Here is a 19045-nt window from a genome sequence, read left to right as displayed (position 1 = left end):
TGGTTAATGTGAAAATGCATCACACAGTATAACATGTGAACATGAACTATGCAACAAAATTTCAGGAAGCTCTGATTTGTAATTCCTGAGAATAATGGGAAATTTCATGGGAGAGATGACAAATAGATGAACAAATGTAAACCAGTTCTCCTCCTTCGGAATGAGTGTATAACAATACGAACTAGTATATCTTGGCCTTTTATAGCTTGCTATACAGTATGGGTTTTGCTCATTGTGGAAGGCGGTACAGTGACCTACAGTTTCCAACATCTACATCATTTGGACTCTGGTGGATAGTTATCTCATTGGCATTCTTTCTGTCAACATATATTTGTTCTGCCAAATAGAAGTTTGTATGGAAACTTTGTTGTAAACAATGCTATGTAATCTGTTCCCATTAGATCAAATATTGCAATATTTCTTCCAGTGAAAATAATATTCAAGAATATTTCTTCCATTTGGAACTAATTTTATAAAAGATCTTCTATTCCATGACAATAACACATCTCTTTATTTTATATAGTTTATAAAACTACCTGAAAACTTTTTATAGAGATGAAAAATTTACTGCTTAATACATGTAATACATCATGTACATGTAATGTGTATGACAAATAACCACTTTTGTTCTCTTTGAATGTTTAAAAAAGATGACAATAATTTTGACCATCCACATAGCTGCCATTACGTTTCAGAGAATACCTCTGACCAATCAAACTATACTTAAAATATTTATCATTGTGTCAGCTAGTTTTATCTTTTTGATCCTGTTTGTGTCGTTCTGCTTCGTCCATCAATAATTTCATCCGCTTCCGCTGATAATGTTGCCAGTGTAAGAGCTGTTGATCGTCTATAAACTTAGCACATTGTGAATTCACTAATTCCTTTCTAAAGTGTTCATATTGTAACAGCTCCAACAAATGTAAACATTGTGGATATCTATAAAAAAAAATAATATTGCAAGAGATTTAATTCTAAACAAGATATACTATGGGAAAATCATTAATCTATAATGCTATACATGTATACATATAGATTCTACCACTGCATCGAGTGTGATACGATATTTATCCACTCGAGACAGTTAAATTTTCAAATTTAAAACGCGAGGCTCGCCGTATTACACGAGATTTGGTGGTGGAATCTGTTTCTCTAATGATTTTCAAACAATACGCAGGCAAATTTATTCCTTCTGTTCGAATGATCTGCAAAAAGATGTGTTCTTTCTATGTGACGTCATCAGGCATGGTCCCCTTTTTTCATGCCGTCACAATAGGAAATTCAGAGGAAAGCAAGAAAATTCGACGTCATAATCGGATTTTAACCAATGAAGAACTGAGATCAAACGAACCACACGTTGATTAAATTTTTTTTATACAATGGGTGCAGAAAGGGATAAATTGACGAAGAATTAGAGAAAAATTGTTATTTGTTACTGAAATTTCATGAAAAACTATTCACTGGCATGGAGGAGTTTAAGACAGGTACCTAACCACTACCGTAATTAGTCGTGTATAATACACCCTTTTTTTACCCCAAAAATGTAGTTGGTAGGAGGGGGTGCGTATTATACACAACTACAGACTCCTAATTGGGAGATGGTTGAATATCAAGAGGAGGAAAGTACTGAAAACACCCACTCTCATCATTATGTAAACCCTTGATTAGTAGAGGGAGGAGTCTAACTATTGCAAGAGATGTAAAACATTACAGGAAGATGGTAAATATCTGTCAAATATCAAGAACACCAAAACAATGCTGTCAATTCATTATTATTCCTGGGAAACCAATTTTTGTGGATTTCATGGGTAAAGCAATTTTTCTTCAATTCATGAAAATTAGTACAGTTTTCACACTTAACCACAAGTCCTACGGCCATGGCTTGTAAAATTGCTTTCAGGCTTGTAAAATTCTTCTCTACAAGCCAACAGAAACCAACTAAAGTTTTTTCGAAAAATTGAGCTTTGGGCTTGTGGACTCAAAAGTTTATCGTGAAGGCTGTTAGTAACCATGAAAATAAATGAATACACAGTTTGTTATTAACCATGTTAACAGGAAGTGTAAGTGTAAATTGTTACAAGTAGAAATGAGAATTAAATTAATTTTCATAATAGGCAAATTTCTAGGACTAGTGGTGACCTATATTCTACATAGTTTATATTTACACCTATGAGTAGGAACTATTTTGTTTTGAATCTGTACTTCTTTCCAGTATGTTCTTATATGACCGGACCCAATTTGGTGTTAATTTTGCAATAACAAAGAATTCCTCTCAAGTAGGTGCTAGGGGCCGTCTTAAACTTGTAGTGAGGTGAGAGATTTTTTGTCTGTGTTGAAGGCCTCATTGTGACTTTGAGATGAAGAACAGCAATAAAAGCACTGTTCCTTTGCTTTTTGTATGTTTTTTGCTGTGCATGTACTGATTGGATAGATACCCCATTTCCTTTGTTTTTCTATTATAGTTATATATATAGACATCATTTGGTCTCTGGTGGATAGTTGTCTCATCGGCAATCATATCACATCTTCTTTAATATTTTGATATATAGCATAATTTTTAAATATGCCACACACAAATGTTGTACTTTGGTGATGATTTTTTGCAGTGATTGTATGGTGAATCATTCTAAATAATATTCCTGTATAATTCAAAAAAATCTATAACATGGTGATAATAGTGTTATCATCTTATCATCGACATGAACTATTAACCACAAGAAAAGTGATTCACTTTGTGTGTACTGTACAAGGAAACAGAACAAACCCCATTAAACAATGAACAATCCATACTACATCAACAAGCATAAAGACTAGAGGAAGGATAAATAAACAAATGTGTCATTGGTTCATGTCTGCCATATTCATTTTTAGTAAACTGTTTGTTATAAATTAAGCCGCTACTTTTCTCATTTGAATTCATGTCAGGGCCTTTAATAGCGACTATATGGTATGGTTTTTTTTCTCATTGTTGAAGGGTGTACATGACCTATAATTGCTGTACAACCATGTCATCTGAACTCTTTTCCTTGACAATCATCCCAAATCTCTTTATTTTTATATTAACAAGATCATGTTTAAATAAAACTTGTCAGATGCACACACAATCTTTATAATCTTCTCCCATACTGTAAGAGTAGTTCATTTTTTGGCATAGTTTGAATTTCGCAATTTCAAGGGCAAAACCTGTTTGTGTTGCTTTGCATTTTAAAATTTAGGTTTTTCTTGTCCGTTATTCTTAATATCCTTTAAGATAAAATTAAGACGAACATGACGGGATATTTTCATGGTTTTATTGACGGCCACAAAATAAGTGAAAATAAACCAACTTACTTGAGGTATTTAGCATATTAAACCAACTTACTTGAGGTATTTCGCATATTAAACCAACTTACTTGAGGTATTTAGCATACTTAGGTTCTTTCCAGTATTGTAGGTATTTCAGGTAATTAATAAATGTCTGATCTTTGAAGAATCCTCTCTGGGCTAAAACTATAAAAAAAAATCAACAGTATTTTTTTTACAGCTCCAACACCCTTAACTGTATATAAGTACATGCAAGGATACAATATGCAATATGATTCCAATCTTATTAAAACAGTAATGTCAAATGCCATGGGTCATGTTGGGAGAGAGCAATATTTAATATTAACTGCAAATTAAAGAATTCTTGTAACAACTCTTTAAGGGGTCTTTGCCAGTTTGCCAACTTGTCTTACATCTATTACAATCAGTGGCAAATCTTCAGGTGAAGTTCATGTATTTTTATTCCTAATTTTATGCAATATCTTAAAATGTTTCAAAATAAAACTTTTGAGATATCCAATTAATGTCATCTGAGATTTGGCAGTTTTGTTGCCAATGACTGACCGTCTAATGCGGAATATTGACAGTAGATGTCATCCAACCTAAAAGAGGTTGTACATTTTAAGGTCTAGGCATTCAGTGTTACCCTTGTCCATCTGTACATTCCAAAATTAGTTTCCATTCTCTAACTTTAGTTTGCCTCAACCAAATGTTATGAAGATTATATACAATGCTTATTACCACAAAACACAGATCAAATTCGAATTTAGGTGTTGTCACTTTTACCCTTCATGCCCTTCTGGAGGTATGTCACTTTATAACGTTATATTCAGGCAGGGGCATCATCTGTCCCATAGACACATTCTCCATTTATCTATACTTGTCATGCTGCATAGGAATTGGTTTTTACATTCATTGTATACTCACAATTAAGGTAATTAGGATTAGCCAAACATTGTATACTCACAATTAAGGTAATTAGGATTATCTAAACATTGTATACTCACAATTAAGGTAATTAGGATAAGCCAAACATTGTATACTCACAGTTAAGGTAATCAGGATTAGCCAAACATTGTATACTCACAGTTAAGGTAATTAGGATTAGCCAATCATTGTATACTCACAATTAAGGTAATTAGGATTAGCCAAACATTGTATACTCACAATTAAGGTAATTAGGATTAGCCAAACATTGTATACTCACAATTAAGGTAATTAGGATTAGCCAAACATTGTATACTCACAGTTAAGGTAATTAGGATAAGCCAAACATTGTATACTCACAGTTAAGGTAATCAGGATTAGCCAAACATTGTATACTCACAGTTAAGGTAATTAGGATTAGCCAAACATTGTATACTCACAATTAAGGTAATTAGGATTAGCCAAACATTGTATACTCACAATTAAGGTAATTAGGATTAGCCAAACATTGTATACTCACAATTAAGGTAATTAGGATTAGCCAAACATTGTATACTCACAATTAAGGTAATTAGGATAAGCCAAACGTTGTATACTCACAATTAAGGTAATTAGGATTAGCCAAACATTGTACAAATTCTAACTCTGTCTGGAATCTCACTCTTTCATCTGCTTCTGAAAAAGTTATATATTTTTCATTTAAAAGATAAGTGATCTTAATGATATTCAGTGTTTTCCACAAAGATAATGTATATAGTTGGCCCACAGACATTAATTGATGATTGAACTATTAGAATGGGCCGGTTGTAAACACATCATTCATGTGTCATTATACAACTTCTACTTGCACACTGTCATGACTGTAATTATTTTCTTCAACCTCTCAGTTTGGATGTTGCCTGTTTTGGACCAATGCAAAAGATTTACAAAAAGGAATGCCAGAGCTACCATACTTTTAAAAACTATCCAGAGATGATGAATTAGTGCCATTATTATGATTATAAACAAGCATTCTGAGAGTATTGCATGGCAATATTAATACAAAGTCCTCTACCAGTTAAAAATTCATTGTACTGGAACAAAATGGTAACTTGATCTATATCATGCTGTAAACTTTAAAACACATATCAAGTTAATATCTTCAAACATGACGAAAAAAAGTGTGGAAAAATGATTATTTGAGTGAATTTTCTAAGTCCAAGGACCATAACCCTGCAGAAAATCATCAGACTGGAACAAAATTAGAACTTTATCTGTAACTTGTCATGATAAAACTTTATACAATTATCCATTCAACATGTTCAATATCTTCAAGCATGACGAAAAAAAAGTGAGGAAAACTGATTATTTAAGTGAATTTTCTAAGTCCAAGGACCATAACTCTGCACAAAATCATCAGATCGGAACAAAATTCGAACTCGATTTGTTACCTGTCATGATAAAACTATATACCAATTATCAAATCAATATCTTCAAGCACAAAGAAAAAAAGTGTGGAAAACTGATTTGCTGAACTGATGGATGGACAGACAGATGGAGTGCAAACCTAAAGTCCCCTTCGACTTCGTCGGTAGGGGACTAACAAAGAAAATAAAATGCTTCGCCGAGCGAAGCCTGATACGACCACAGAGGTCGAAACCCTGGACAGTTGGGGCAAGTTTGGACACAATATTTAAGCTTGATACTGTCTGAATTTGGATTGTGATCAAATTTTTGACATAATATAGGTTTCTGCCACAATTGAATATTTCCTTCTATTGTGCAATACTGTGCTATTGCGCAATACTGTGCTGTTGCACAATACTTAGTTAACCGGTTATATATAATAATTTACACACCATTTTTGGTGAGTATCTCCTGCCATATCAGTATTTGTTGCTTTTATATATCAATCAGAAATAATCATTGTAAAAATGGAAAATTTTTGTGGAAAAAAAACCCAAAAATTATAAAAAAAAAATCCCCCCCAAAAAAAATTTTGGAAAAAATTTGAAATTTTGAAAAATCTTGAAGAAAAAAAGGATGAACCCCCAAAAAAATTTTTTTCAAAAATTTTGAAGAAAAAAAAATATGAGCCCCTCCAAAAAAAAAATTTGAAAAAAAATCCCCCCCTCCAATTTTCTTTTTGAAATTTTAAAAATTATTTTCTTTTTCGGAGAAAAATGTACAATTTCAGAGTGTTCCATAAACTTTAACACAAGTTATTGTCTGGAAACAAGAAAAATGCTTGTTTATGGCCCCTTTTTTGCCCCTAATTTCTAAACATTTGGGACAATTACCCCCAAACTCAATCCCAGCCTTCCCTTTATGGTATGGAACCTTGTAGTACAATTTAAGAGAGATCCATACATTCAAACACAAGTTATTGTCTGGAAACTAGAAAAAAAGCTTGTTTTTGGCCCCTTTTTTGCCCCCAATTCCTGAACGTTTGGGGCAATTACCCCCAAACTCAATCCCAGCCTTCCCTTTGTAATATGGAACTTGTGGTACAATTTCAGAGATATCCATACACTTACACACAAGTTATTGTCCGGAAACTACAAAAATGCCTGTTTTTGGCCCCTAATTCCTAAACTGTTGGTACCATAAACCCCAAAATCAATCACAACCTTCCTTTTGTGGTATTGAACCTTCTGTTAAAATTTCATAGAGATCCATTCACTTAAACTCTAAAGTTATTGTCCGGAAACCAAATGTGTCTTCGGACGATGACACGGATAACATGATAGCATTATACAAACGCAAAGTTTTTGCGGTCGTATAAAAAAAAAATGTTTTGTTTTTGTTCTTTGTTTCACAGGGAATGCTGTGTGTTTTACTACAAAATAATATAGTATATAAATTAATAACACAAACAAACTTGTGATACAATCAGAATGTTTGTTACACAAAAACAAATGTATGTTTTCAAAAAACTGATAACACTAGGATACCAAATTTTAACTGCTCTGATTTGCAGTTTCTGAGAATAATGTGATGAAAATATGTGAAAGCAGTTAGGAAAAAAGTCTGTTTAACTTTAATTTTCACAAAATTTTCAAAGTCCAAAGCCTGTTTTTTCAGCAAAGAGCATCGGAGTGGAACCAAACGTAAACTCGATCTGTAACTCATCATAGTAAACCCACATACTAACAAGAATGTGTCCATAGTACATGGATGCCCCACTCGCACTATCATTTTCTATGTTCAGTGGACCGTGAAATTGGGGTCAAAACTTAGTTTGGCATTATTATTAGAAAGATCATATCATAGGGAACATGTGATTGGACTTCAACTTCATCAAAAACTACATATACCTTCACCAAAAACTTTAACCTGAAGCGGGACAGACAGACGGACGGATGAATGGACGAACAGACCGAAAAACATAATGCCTCTCTACTATCGTAGGTGGGGCATAAAAATCAGCTCAATATGTATGAAGGCCTTCAGAAAAAAGTCTGTATAACTATTATTTTCACAAAATTTTTAAAGTTGAAAGGCTGTTATGTCGGCAAAAATCAGCTGAGCGAAACTATTAAAACCTAAACTCGATCTGTAACTCATCATAGTAAGACTTGCATACCAAAAAGCAGCTCAATATATTATACATGTATGTGAAGGTGTTTAGAAAAAAAGGCTGTCCATGTCACCGTGTGTATAACTGTTTGTTGTGGAATGACGGATAAGGGTAAAACTATATCGCCCCGACCTCTTTGTTGCAGGGCCATAAAATATATTAAATGATTAAATCAATTTATTTTTGCTGTTTGAAATTGAGTTGTAAAAAGCTTTGTCTGCACAATGCAGTTCAAATGATTTTCATATTGTTTTGGCATTGACAAGTATTTATGAACAACAATGTGTATGACATAACTATAAGGGTAGAGGGGAACTGTACTCTCTATTTTGGGCTCCGCAGCTATCTAGAACACCAATTATTTTACCATGGGAAGAATTCTGTCTTGCAGCTGCAGCCATAACCAAAATATGATCTGTATTTTCTTCGCGCTTGTAAGAAACGCAATTATAAGAAAGCGTCCTACTGACGTTGATAAAACAAAATGGCTGCCCCCATGGAAAAATTTGAGTGCTAAAATTTTAGTAAATTCTTAACATTTTTGAGGTTAACCAATAACAATGCAGAACCTAAAGTGTAGTGTGAAGCCAGAAATCTTCAGAGCAGTACGAGATGTTGACATCTCTTCACTGAGTGATTCGAAGGAATTTGATTTGCGTCCAGTTCTTCCATGTCTTGTTAGAATGGCTTTGTGTAAACCACTTGATGAGAGCTCCAACTGGACAAAAGCTAAAAAAGAAGTCTTAAAAATCTTATCTGGGATTGAAGTTGTGAATGGCATTGTGGCATTGCTATCTATTGATTTTCATGCTTTAGAACAAGACGTAAAAAAAGAACAACAGCTCAGGTACACCACAAAAACAGTTATAGGCACTGTCTAAGATCACGTTGAAATGTAACAATAATAAAAAAGTTATTGTTACATTGGACAGTAATTGCCGGAATGCTAGGTTGGTTTAAGAACCGATTAATTACGAACGTAACAATAATATTCATTATATCTGTGGCTACAGTTACGTTGTGTTATTGTCATGATTGTTATGTTAAAGTAATGCACTTTAATAAAATTAAGAATGGAAATGGGGAATATGTCAAAGAGACAACAACCCGACCAAAGAGCAGACAACAGCCTAAGGCCACCAATGGGTCTTCAATGCAGCAAGAAAATCCCGCAGCCGGAGGTGATCCTCAGCCTGCCCCTAAATAAAATTGTATGCTAGTTCAGTGAAAATGGACGTCACACTAAACTCCAAAACATATAAATGAACTAAAATTAAAAAACATATTTTTGTGAGATCTCAACCCTCCCCTATACCTCTAGCCAATGTATGATAAAGAAACACGTAGCAATACGCACAGTAAAACTCAGTTTAAAAAAAGTCCGATGTCAGAATAGGTAACAAAAGAAACTAAGCAAAATGACAATGATACATAAATGAATGAATGCTGGGACTAGTAATATGTCAACTTCCAAGCAAGGACTGAAGCTCATAAACTCGGCAAACAATTAATTGGATAAACATGTACTTCATTTGAATTTAAACAAAATTCTCCATGGATACCAGCATACAGAAGTCTGTATTTTAGTTTGAACTGCTGTCAAACTTTTCTTTTGATGTATCAATTTTTTCGCGGACTGCGTTTGTCATGTTTGTATACACATGTACATGTAACTGTATAACATCCAACATGTCCAAAGTTTTAAATTTTTCAACCAAAGCAAAGTTGGCAATAGGAATCACTTCATCCAATGTTCAAAGTATTATAATGACAGTAATAAGGGTAGGTTACAAACATAGAAGTGAACACTTTTCTTCCAAACATTGAAAGCGTTCATTCTTCGCTCTTATTTCGACAGTAAACATTTTGATCTGCAACGTTAGTTAGTAGTGACTTACCGTTACAAACCCCTCTGAGACAAAATCACTGTCTATACACATGATATACATCATTCTGTACATCGTTGAAATGCAAAGGGTATAATACCCATCACATAAGTACTAAATCAGTCATTCAATATGGTGCTCATTTAAAATATATTTACATGTGCAGATTTAAATTAGATAAGATGTGAGCTCACATCTTATCTAATAAAGCAGTCATGCAAGACTCGAGGCTGTTCTTTAATGTCTCTGCATCATCTATATCTAAAAGTTTTGTTGGTAATCTTCTCCAGTCTTTGATGGTACGAGGAAAGAAGCTGTATTTGTGTATTAATTTGTAACAGGTCAATTATGAAATTAGATGTCTGCCATCAAAATGTTGATTGCATCCAACGGAAATACTTATAACAGTCTTACTAAAAGATTAATTGCAGTAGGCTCTGTAGGGAAATGACCATAATCCAAAACAGCAGGACCCTAAAAAAATGAGTGGCATCTGTGGGTGACCAACAAAGACAAAACAGCAATGAACAACACATGGTCTGTCTTTTTACAAGGCACAAAATGTGGTGTGTGTCTTATGTACTACGACCCATACCCCTGCACATTATTTGGAAAGTAGGGTCAAAATATGCTTGCAACAGAAAGTTAGTTGAGTATAGCTGTTTAAGAAAAAAAAATCAGTAGTAAAGCTCCAAACAAATTTCATTAAATTGAATTATTATCATCAGTATGTATGAATGGCCAGTAAGTAGTTATAATCATCAGTATGTATGAATGGCCAGTAAGTAGTTATAATAATCAGACCTTCAGATGAATGGCCAGTAAGTAGTTATAATCATCAGACCTTCAGATGAAAGAACCATTTAAACTGCATTAGTTAGGATACAGCCTCTAGTTGAAAGATGAAGGAGTTATGATGCTATAGGAGGATATGCACAATAATCCATGATGTTGTAAACTTCGTTGATCATTAAAAAATAAGAGTCTATCTCCATTTTCTCATTTTTACCACTCCACAGTGAGAGTGGAATAGAGCAGGCAAAACTACTAACGTGAGTCGTTAGTCATCATGACTTAATGGTACTATGTGGCCAGTCTAAATGGAATGGAAATGCTATATCTTTTCTGTCATCGAAAAACTTGCTCATACGTATACATGGCCTTGGAAAAATGACTTCTTTGATCATATTTAAGACTTGCTTACATGTACCTCACCTTGAAAAAATGACTTATTTAGTCTTAAGCTTTAATTTTGTATTAATATTTTCACCATATGTTTGGTTAAATTTGAGTGGGTAAAAGAGAACTGTCAACTCAGTGCAGGACCCAGCAAAAAGAAATGACAAAATCTACCGGAGGTGTTTTCTACATGGAACATGTGGAATGAGGAAAACTTATTGGAAAATTTGTTCAAGATTATCTGTCCAAACGCACATTATAAGTGATGACATATTTGCTTCTTTTGCATGATAATAATCAAAAATTCTTTTACCTTATTCCTTGCAGGACAAAGATTGGTACATCACAGACTGACAGTGTCCTTATATCTCAGTTACAGTGTGGGCTTGCTATGGAGTTTGAAAGAAGTGACCATGCTCGTAGAATTCGCCTGTTGTTAAGTGAACTTCTCTTTGTAGCATCACAGGTAAATTATCTTATCATTTGTATATTGAGCATTTTTAAAAAGGTTTTCTATTGAGTTAACTTATCAATTGCTTATTATGATTTAAATCTTAAGCTTACTGTTTATATACAGTATATGGTTACAAGCAGCAAAAGTAATTTTTTTTACTGAAATTTTGAGATTATTCTAAATATGTCAATATTTTATTTGTTTCAGATGAAGGAAAACAAGGCAGAATTTTATTTCAAGTCTTCAGAATTACTGGAGAGTATTGTATACCTTGAGGAAGTATCTGATGTCTTGTGTATAGCACAAGCAGGTAATATACACGTATACCTTGAGGAAGTATCTGATGTATTGTGTATTGCACAAGCAGGTAATACACACGTATACCTTGAGGAAGTATCTGATGTCTTGTGTATAGCACAAGCAGGTAATACACACATATACATTGAGGAAGTATCTGATGTCTTGTGTATAGCACAAGCAGGTAATACACACATATACATTGAGGAAGTATCTGATGTCTTATGTATAGCACAAGCAGGTAATACACACATATACATTGAGGAAGTGTCTGATGTCTTGTGTATAGCATAAGCAGGTAATATATACGTATACCTTGAGGAAGTATCTGATGTCTTGTGTATAGCACAAGCAGGTGATATACACGTATACCTTGAGGAAGTATCTGATGTCTTTTGTATAGCACAAGCAGGTAATATATACGTATACCTTGAGGAAGTATCTGATGTATTGTGTATAGCACAAGCAGGTAATACACAGGTATACCTTGAGGAAGTGTCTGATGTCTTGTGTATAGCACAAGCAGGTAATATACACGTATACCTTGAGGAAGTATCTGATGTATTGTGTTTAGCACAAGCAGGTAATATACACGTATACCTTGAGGAAGTATCTGATGTATTGTGTATAGCACTAGCAGGTAATACACACGTATACCTTGAGGAAGTATCTGATGTCTTGTGTATAGCACAAGCAGGTAATATACACGTATACCTTGAGGAAGTATCTGATGTCTTGTGTATAGCACAAGCAGGTAATACACACATATACCTTGAGGAAGTATCTGATGTCTTGTGTATAGCACAAGCAGGTAATATACACATATACCTTGAGGAAGTATCTGATGTCTTGTGTATAGCACAAGCAGGTAATATACACGTATACCTTGAGGAAGTATCTGATGTATTGTGTATAGCACAAGCAGGTAATACATACCTATATCTTGAGGAAGTATCAGATGTATTGTGTATAGCACAAACAGGTAATAAACATGTAGCATACATTTAAATCATGTGCACAAGCAGGTAGCATACACATATACTTAACTAAGTGTGTACAGCAAATGCAGGTAAAATGCATCTTGTAGAGCCTCAAATAACATGTGTATAGCAAATACATGTTGTAGAGACTGCACTTTCATATATGAAAATAAGGAGATATGGTATGATAGCCAATTATACAGCTTTCTCAACAGAGTCCTATGAAATGATGTGGATGTAAGCAACTTTATGTCACAGTACAGCCTTCAACAATGAGCAACACATATGGCCAGATTTATGACAAAACAATTAACATGTATATTTAACAAAAAATCAAATAAGAAGACAGTCAGCAAACCAATAACCACTTTTTAATGTGTATACATATGTATGTATCAAGAGCAGGTAACCTGCCATAAAAACACTCCTATGCAAAATATATATGAAAAATCAAGATGACTCCTGATTTCTGTCAAATTTTGAAATGATTATCATAATTATATATGTATCTCATTAATAAGCAAACAGTAATGTACTTGTAGTAATTCTGGCTTGATTTACTTCTCAAGAAATGTCTCAATATGTAACAACTAGTGTAAACCTGTTTATATCTACATTTAGCCTTCTTCATGACTATATATCCATATTCAGCCCTTTCTTCTTCATGACTATATATCCACATTTAGCCATTTCTTCTTCCTGACTTTATATCCACATTTAGCCATTTCTTCTTCCTGACTTTACATCCACATTTAGCTCTTTCTTCCTGACTTTATATCCACATTTAGGCCTTTCTTCTTCCTGCTTCTATCCACATTTAGCCTTTTCTTCTTACTGACTTTATATCCACATTTAACCCTTTCTTCTTCCCAACTTTATATCCACATTCAGCCCTTTCTTCTTCCTGACTTTATATCCACATTTAGGCCTTTCTTCTTCCTGCTTCTATCCACATTTAGCCTTTTCTTCTTACTGACTTTATATCCACATTTAGCCCTTTCTTCTTCCTGACTTTATATCCACATTTAGCTCTTTCTTCCTGACTTTATATCCACATTTTGCCCTTTCTTCTTCCTGACTTTATATCCACATTTAGCCCTTTCTTCTTCCTGACTTTATATCCACATTTAGCCCTTTCTTCTTCCTGACTTTATATCCACATTTAGCCTTTTCTTCTTACTGACTTTATATCCACATTTAGCCCTTTCTTCTTCCTGACTTTATATCCACATTTAGCCCTTTCTCCCCAACTTTATATCCACATTTTGCCCTTTCTTCTTCCTGACTTTATATCCACATTTAGCTCTTTCTTCCTGACTTTATATCCACATTTTGCCCTTTCTTCTTCCTGACTTGATATCCACATTTAGCCCTTTCTTCTTCCTGACTTTATATCCACATTTAGCCTTTTCTTCTTCCTGACTTTATATCCACATTCAGCCCTTTCTTCTTCCTGACTTTATATCCACATTTAGCCCTTTCTTCTTCCTGACTTTATATCCACATTAAGCTCTTTCTTCCTGACTTTATATCCACATTGAGCCCTTTCTTCTTCCTGACTTTATATCCACATTTAGCCCTTTCTTCTTCCTGACTTTATATCCACATTTAGCCCTTTCTTCTTCCTGACTTTATATCCACATTTAGCCATTTCTTCTTCCTGACTTTATATCCACATTTAGCTCTTTCTTCCTGACTTTATATCCACATTTAGCCCTTTCTTCCCAACATTATATCAACAATTAGCCCTTTCTTCTTCCTGACTTTATATCCACATTTAGGCCTTTCTTCTCCCTGCTTCTATCCACATTTAGCCTTTTCTTCTTACTGACTTTATATCCACATTTAGCCCTTTCTTCTTCCTGACTTTATATCCACATTTAGCCATTTCTTCTTCCTGACTTTATATCCACATTTAGCTCTTTCTTCCTGACTTTATATCCACATTTAGCCCTTTCTTCCCAACATTATATCCACAATTAGCCCTTTCTTCTTCCTGACTTTATATCCACATTTAGGCCTTTCTTCTTCCTGCTTCTATCCACATTTAGCCTTTTCTTCTTACTGACTTTATATCCACATTTAACCCTTTCTTCTTCCCAACTTTATATCCACATTCAGCCCTTTCTTCCTGACTTTATATCCACATTTAGCCTTTCTTCTTCCTGCTTCTATCCACATTTAGCCTTTTCATCTTCCCAACTTTATATCCACATTCAGCCCTTACTTCTTCCTGACTTTATATCCACATTTAGCTCTTTCTTCCTGACTTTATATCCACATTTTGCCCTTTCTTCTTGACTTTATATCCACATTTAGGCCTTTCTTCTTCCTGACTTTATATCCACATTTAGCCCTTTCTTCTTGACTTTATATCCACATTTAGCCTTTTCTTCCTGACTATATCCACATTCAGCCATTTTCTTCTTCCTGACTTTATATCCACAATTAGCCTTTTCCTATTCCCAACTTTATATCCACATTTAGCTCTTTCTTCCCGACTTTGTATTGATTTATTTTCATGATTTTGGAACTCTGTTCCTGTATTCATTTACATATAAGAGAAGATCTAAGTCGGACATATTCATGATGATTTATCTGGTTTATATTCACATTATTTTTTTTATTTTTGAAAGTTGCAATATCAATAATTCATGCGATAATAAGTAGGTTTACAGTTTTTGTAGAACCTTGTTATTTTGAAATTCACCAGCAAATTTCCTTAATATGAACTGCACCAGAAGTGTAAAGCATATTCTTTTATCAAATTAAATGCTAGAAAAAACAAAATTAAAACAAAAGAAAGTTTTAACAACAACAAGAATAATAATAGAGATTACATTTTTTGTTTTTGTAGAGCTTCCTACTTTACTTCAAATAAAAGATGTTGCAGAGACATTATTGCATTTACCAAATGGAGGCTGGTTGTTGTGTCGTTTGGTGGCTAACTCTCCTGACAGCTTTAAAGAAGGTATATTTGATTTACTTCAAGTTGGAGAAGTCTTAAACGTTTACTATTGTAATTAATCATTTGTTTGAAGATTAATTTTGAAAGCTTAGACTTAGTTTTAGGCATTTGTATAGATAGAATGGTTCTCACATTTTACCTCAGAAAATGTTTTATAATTCCCTACATGAACAGCACTGGGTTGTTATAACGTCAATCAATATTAAATGATGTTTTAAATTACCTGTTCATTATATCATTTACAAATACAACAAATTTAATTAATCAATAAGATTAAAACATCTTTTAACATTAATTGACATTTGTGGAATTAGCAATTTCTATTGTGCCTTTCTTGTAGTTTGTACCAGTCTGGTGGCTAATGGAGAAACACAAGATGAAGAATCAATGAGTGGAAGAAGGAGAATGGAAGTCTTGTTGAATCTGTGTACCATGAATCCTGGAGAAATGTTAAACATCAGGGCTCTTTGTGTAGGTTGTCTGTCTGTCTGTCTGTACTAGGGATTAATAGATTGTTTGATTGTATTTTCATAAGGTCTAGTGTCAAAATTGCTTACATATTAATGATTTAAACAAGTAAAGTCTGAAAAGTGTGTCTAGCAAAATCGTAAAAGACAAGAAAATGTTTTTACTGTTGTTGAAAAAAGGACATGTTGGATAGAGATTATCTAGATACATTTTGAGATAACCACTTACTAAAGCTCTGTTCACATTTTGAGATAACCACTTACTAAAGCTCTGTTCACATTTTGAGATAACCACTTACTAAAGCTCTGTTCACATTTTGAGATAACCACTTACTAAAGCTCTGTTCACATTTTGAGATAATCTCTTACTAAAGCTCTGTTCACATTTTGAGATAACCTCTTACTAAAGCTCTGTTCACATTTTAAGATAATCTCTCACTAAAGCTCTGTTCACATTTTAAGATAATATCTTACTATAGCTCTGTTCACATTTTGAGATAACCTCTTACTAAAGCTCTGTTCACATTTTCAGATAATCTCTTACTAAAGCTCTGTTCACATTTTAAGATAATCTCTTACTAAAGCTCTGTTCACATTTTCAGATAATCTCTTACTAAAGCTCTGTTCACATTTTCAGATAATCTCTTACTAAAGCTCTGTTCACATTTTGAGATAATCTCTTACTAAAGCTCTGTTCACATTTTGAGATAATCTCTTACTAAAGCTCTGTGTGTCTTATCCAGAAGTCTTCAATAATTAGCTTGAACATATCAATATGACTCTTAAAAGTGTTATAGATATAAGAAGATGTGGTATGAGTGCCAATGAGACAACTCTCCATCCAAGTCAAAATTTATAAAAGTAAACCATTATAGGTCACAGTACGGTCTTCAACACGGAGCCTTGGCTCACACCGAACAGTAAGCTATAAAGGGACCCAAAAATTACTAGTGTAAAACCATTCAAACGTGTCTTGTTACTCTTAAAAGTGTCATGTCTTGTTACTTTTAAATAAAGTATTGAGATAACACATACCTCCACTGACACATTTATTTCTTCAATGTAAGTGGTAATAAAAATGTGCACACATTCTACAATGTACTACATATAATATGGTTAAAGTCCATTAATTATTTAGATATGTCATTAATATTTTTTTTGGATTCAGGTTGAACATTGCACAATGCCTGGTTTAGCTGTGGCCTTAACATTGTTGACAAGTAAAGATTATCACGGTGTCGCTATGGATATCAAAGATAAAACAGCTGATGTTATTGCTTTTGTATGTGGGTTGTTGCTAAGCAACAATTTAAATGTTAGGAGCTGGTTTTCACAATATGTAAAACTAGGTCAAAAAGTAAGTGTAAAGTTTAAATGGTATTTCAGTGTCAATACAAAATTTTTAAAAGATAAAGTTCATGGCTTTTCTGTTTAACATTTCAAGTGTTTGAAACAGGGAATCAGGATGTTAAAACTTTTAGACAGGAAATCGTGCTTATGTGCCTTTTAACTTAAAATTATGGAAATAGAGCCCTCATAAAATTTTTCAAGTATTTGGGTCCTTACAAATTATCATGCATTGAATAAAAAAAATTGTAATTTTTGATACTTGATTTTGTGGTATTTGATAATTCTACATTCAAGCTTATAAGAAATTGTACATTGTTTAAACTTAAATTTGTGGTTCACCGATACCCACGAAATCCACAATAATAAGTACCCCGGGACATGTCTTATCTACAGTAAGTCAAGTTAATGAAAGAAATACTGATTATTTATTTTTGTTATTTCAGAAAAGACAGGATCCTCAGGCTTCCACTCTGCAGGCACTAAGACACCACCTATTAGAACATCTTGTATCTATACTACCAGCAGGACGAGAACCCATCAGTGATACATTACAGGCCAGCTCCTTTATCAGGCTATACTGTGTACTGAAGGGAATGGGTGGACTAAAGTATGTATAGCTCAGACTTTATTAGGCTTTACTGTGTACTGAAGGGAATGGGTGGGCTTAAATATGTATACCTTCTTTATCAGGCTATACTGTGTACTGAAGGGAATGGGTGGACTTAAGTATGTATAGCTCAGACTTTATCAGGCTATACTATATATTGAAGGGAATGGGTGGACTTAAGTATGTATAGCTCAGACTTTATCAGGCTATACTATATATTGAAGGGAATGGGTGGACTTAAGTATGTATAGCTCCTTTATCAGGCTATACTGTGTACTGAAGGGAATGGGTGGACTTAAGTATGTATAGCTCCTTTATCAGGCTATACTGTGTACTGAAGGGAATGGGTGGACTTAAGTATGTATAGCTCCTTCATTAGGCTATACTATGTACTGAAGGGATTGGGTGGACTTAAGTATGTATAGCTCCTTTATCGGGCTATACTGTGTACTGAAGGGAATGGGTGGACTTAAGTATGTATAGCTCCTTTATTGGGCCATTCTGTGTACAGAAGGGAATGGGTGGACTTACATATGTATAGCTCCTTTATCAAGCTATACTGTATACTGAAGGGAATAGGTGGACTTAAGTATGTATAGCTCCTTTATCATGCTATACTGTGTACTGAAGGGAATAGGTGGACTTAAGTATGTATAGGCCCTTTATCAGGCTATACTGTGTACTGAAGGGAATGGGTGGATTTAAGTATGTATAGCTCCTTCATCAGGCTATACTATGTACTGAAGGGATTGGGAGGACTTTAGTATGTATAGCTCCTTTATCAGGCTATACAGTGTACTGAAGGGAATGGGTGGACTTAAGTATGTATAGCTCCTTTATAGGGCCATTCTGTGTACTGAAGGGAATGGGTGGACTTAAGTATGTATAGCTCCTTTATCAAGCTATATTGTGTACTGAAGGGAATGGGTGGACTTAAGTATGTATAGCTCCTTTATCAGGCTATACTGTGTTCTGAAGGGAATGGGTGGACTTAAGTATGTATAGCTTCTTTATCAGGCTATACTGTGTACTGAAGGGAATGGGTGGACTTAAGTATGTATAGCTCCT

General features: G+C 34.0%; 2 protein-coding genes and 1 long non-coding RNA gene across 6 annotated transcripts in view; 2 read left to right on the top strand and 1 right to left on the bottom strand.

Annotated features, from left to right (window-relative positions):
• Positions 1 to 492: 492 nt before the first annotated feature.
• LOC127712702 (mediator of RNA polymerase II transcription subunit 31-B-like) lies at positions 493 to 8233 on the bottom strand. Its single transcript, XM_052219304.1, has 4 exons — positions 8157 to 8233; positions 4831 to 4905; positions 3393 to 3489; positions 493 to 939 (listed from the first exon to the last, which is right to left on the bottom strand). The coding sequence occupies exons 1-4, from the start codon at positions 8188 to 8190 to the stop codon at positions 744 to 746; spliced, it is 402 nt and encodes a 133-aa protein (XP_052075264.1). The 5' UTR covers positions 8191 to 8233; the 3' UTR covers positions 493 to 743.
• Positions 3500 to 4906, top strand: LOC127712704 (uncharacterized). 4 transcript variants are annotated; one of them, XR_007987247.1, is made up of 4 exons: positions 3500 to 4277; positions 4438 to 4517; positions 4638 to 4797; positions 4838 to 4906. It is a non-coding gene; the product is annotated as an uncharacterized LOC127712704 (long non-coding RNA). The 4 variants fall into 4 exon arrangements; XR_007987250.1 differs by having other exon boundaries at positions 4438 to 4557; positions 4718 to 4797; XR_007987249.1 differs by having other exon boundaries at positions 4438 to 4557; positions 4678 to 4797.
• A 30-nt stretch (positions 8234 to 8263) lies between the features above and the next one.
• Positions 8264 to 19045, top strand: part of LOC127712701 (integrator complex subunit 2-like) — a 49923-nt gene continuing 39141 nt past the window's right edge. The window contains exons 1-7 of the mRNA XM_052219303.1: positions 8264 to 8636; positions 11182 to 11320; positions 11516 to 11618; positions 15443 to 15556; positions 15894 to 16024; positions 17189 to 17377; positions 17814 to 17977. Of these exons, the coding sequence (XP_052075263.1) occupies positions 8350 to 8636; positions 11182 to 11320; positions 11516 to 11618; positions 15443 to 15556; positions 15894 to 16024; positions 17189 to 17377; positions 17814 to 17977 (1127 nt within the window). The 5' untranslated portion in view covers positions 8264 to 8349. The remainder of the gene's footprint in view (positions 8637 to 11181; positions 11321 to 11515; positions 11619 to 15442; positions 15557 to 15893; positions 16025 to 17188; positions 17378 to 17813; positions 17978 to 19045) is intronic.

The sequence above is a fragment of the Mytilus californianus genome, unplaced genomic scaffold, assembly GCF_021869535.1.
Source record: "Mytilus californianus isolate M0D057914Y unplaced genomic scaffold, xbMytCali1.0.p SCAF_8, whole genome shotgun sequence".
NCBI classification, from domain to species: domain Eukaryota; kingdom Metazoa; phylum Mollusca; class Bivalvia; order Mytilida; family Mytilidae; genus Mytilus; species Mytilus californianus.
The sequence above is the reverse complement of the archived record's forward strand: the minus strand, read 5'-3'. Positions and strand labels throughout refer to the sequence as shown.

What these genes read in the sequence shown, in the direction of transcription:
- LOC127712702 (XM_052219304.1), bottom strand. Translation starts at nt 8,190, where the DNA reads ATGGCTGCAGCTGCAAGACAGAATTCTTCCCATG. An exon ending in AAGACAGAATTCTTCCCATG is followed by an intron (nt 4,906 to 8,156) that starts GTAAAATAATTG and finishes TAACTTTTTCAG; the next exon opens with AAGCAGATGAAAGAGTGAGA. An exon ending in AAGTATGCTAAATACCTCAA is followed by an intron (nt 940 to 3,392) that starts GTAAGTTGGTTT and finishes TTTTTTTTATAG; the next exon opens with ATATCCACAATGTTTACATT.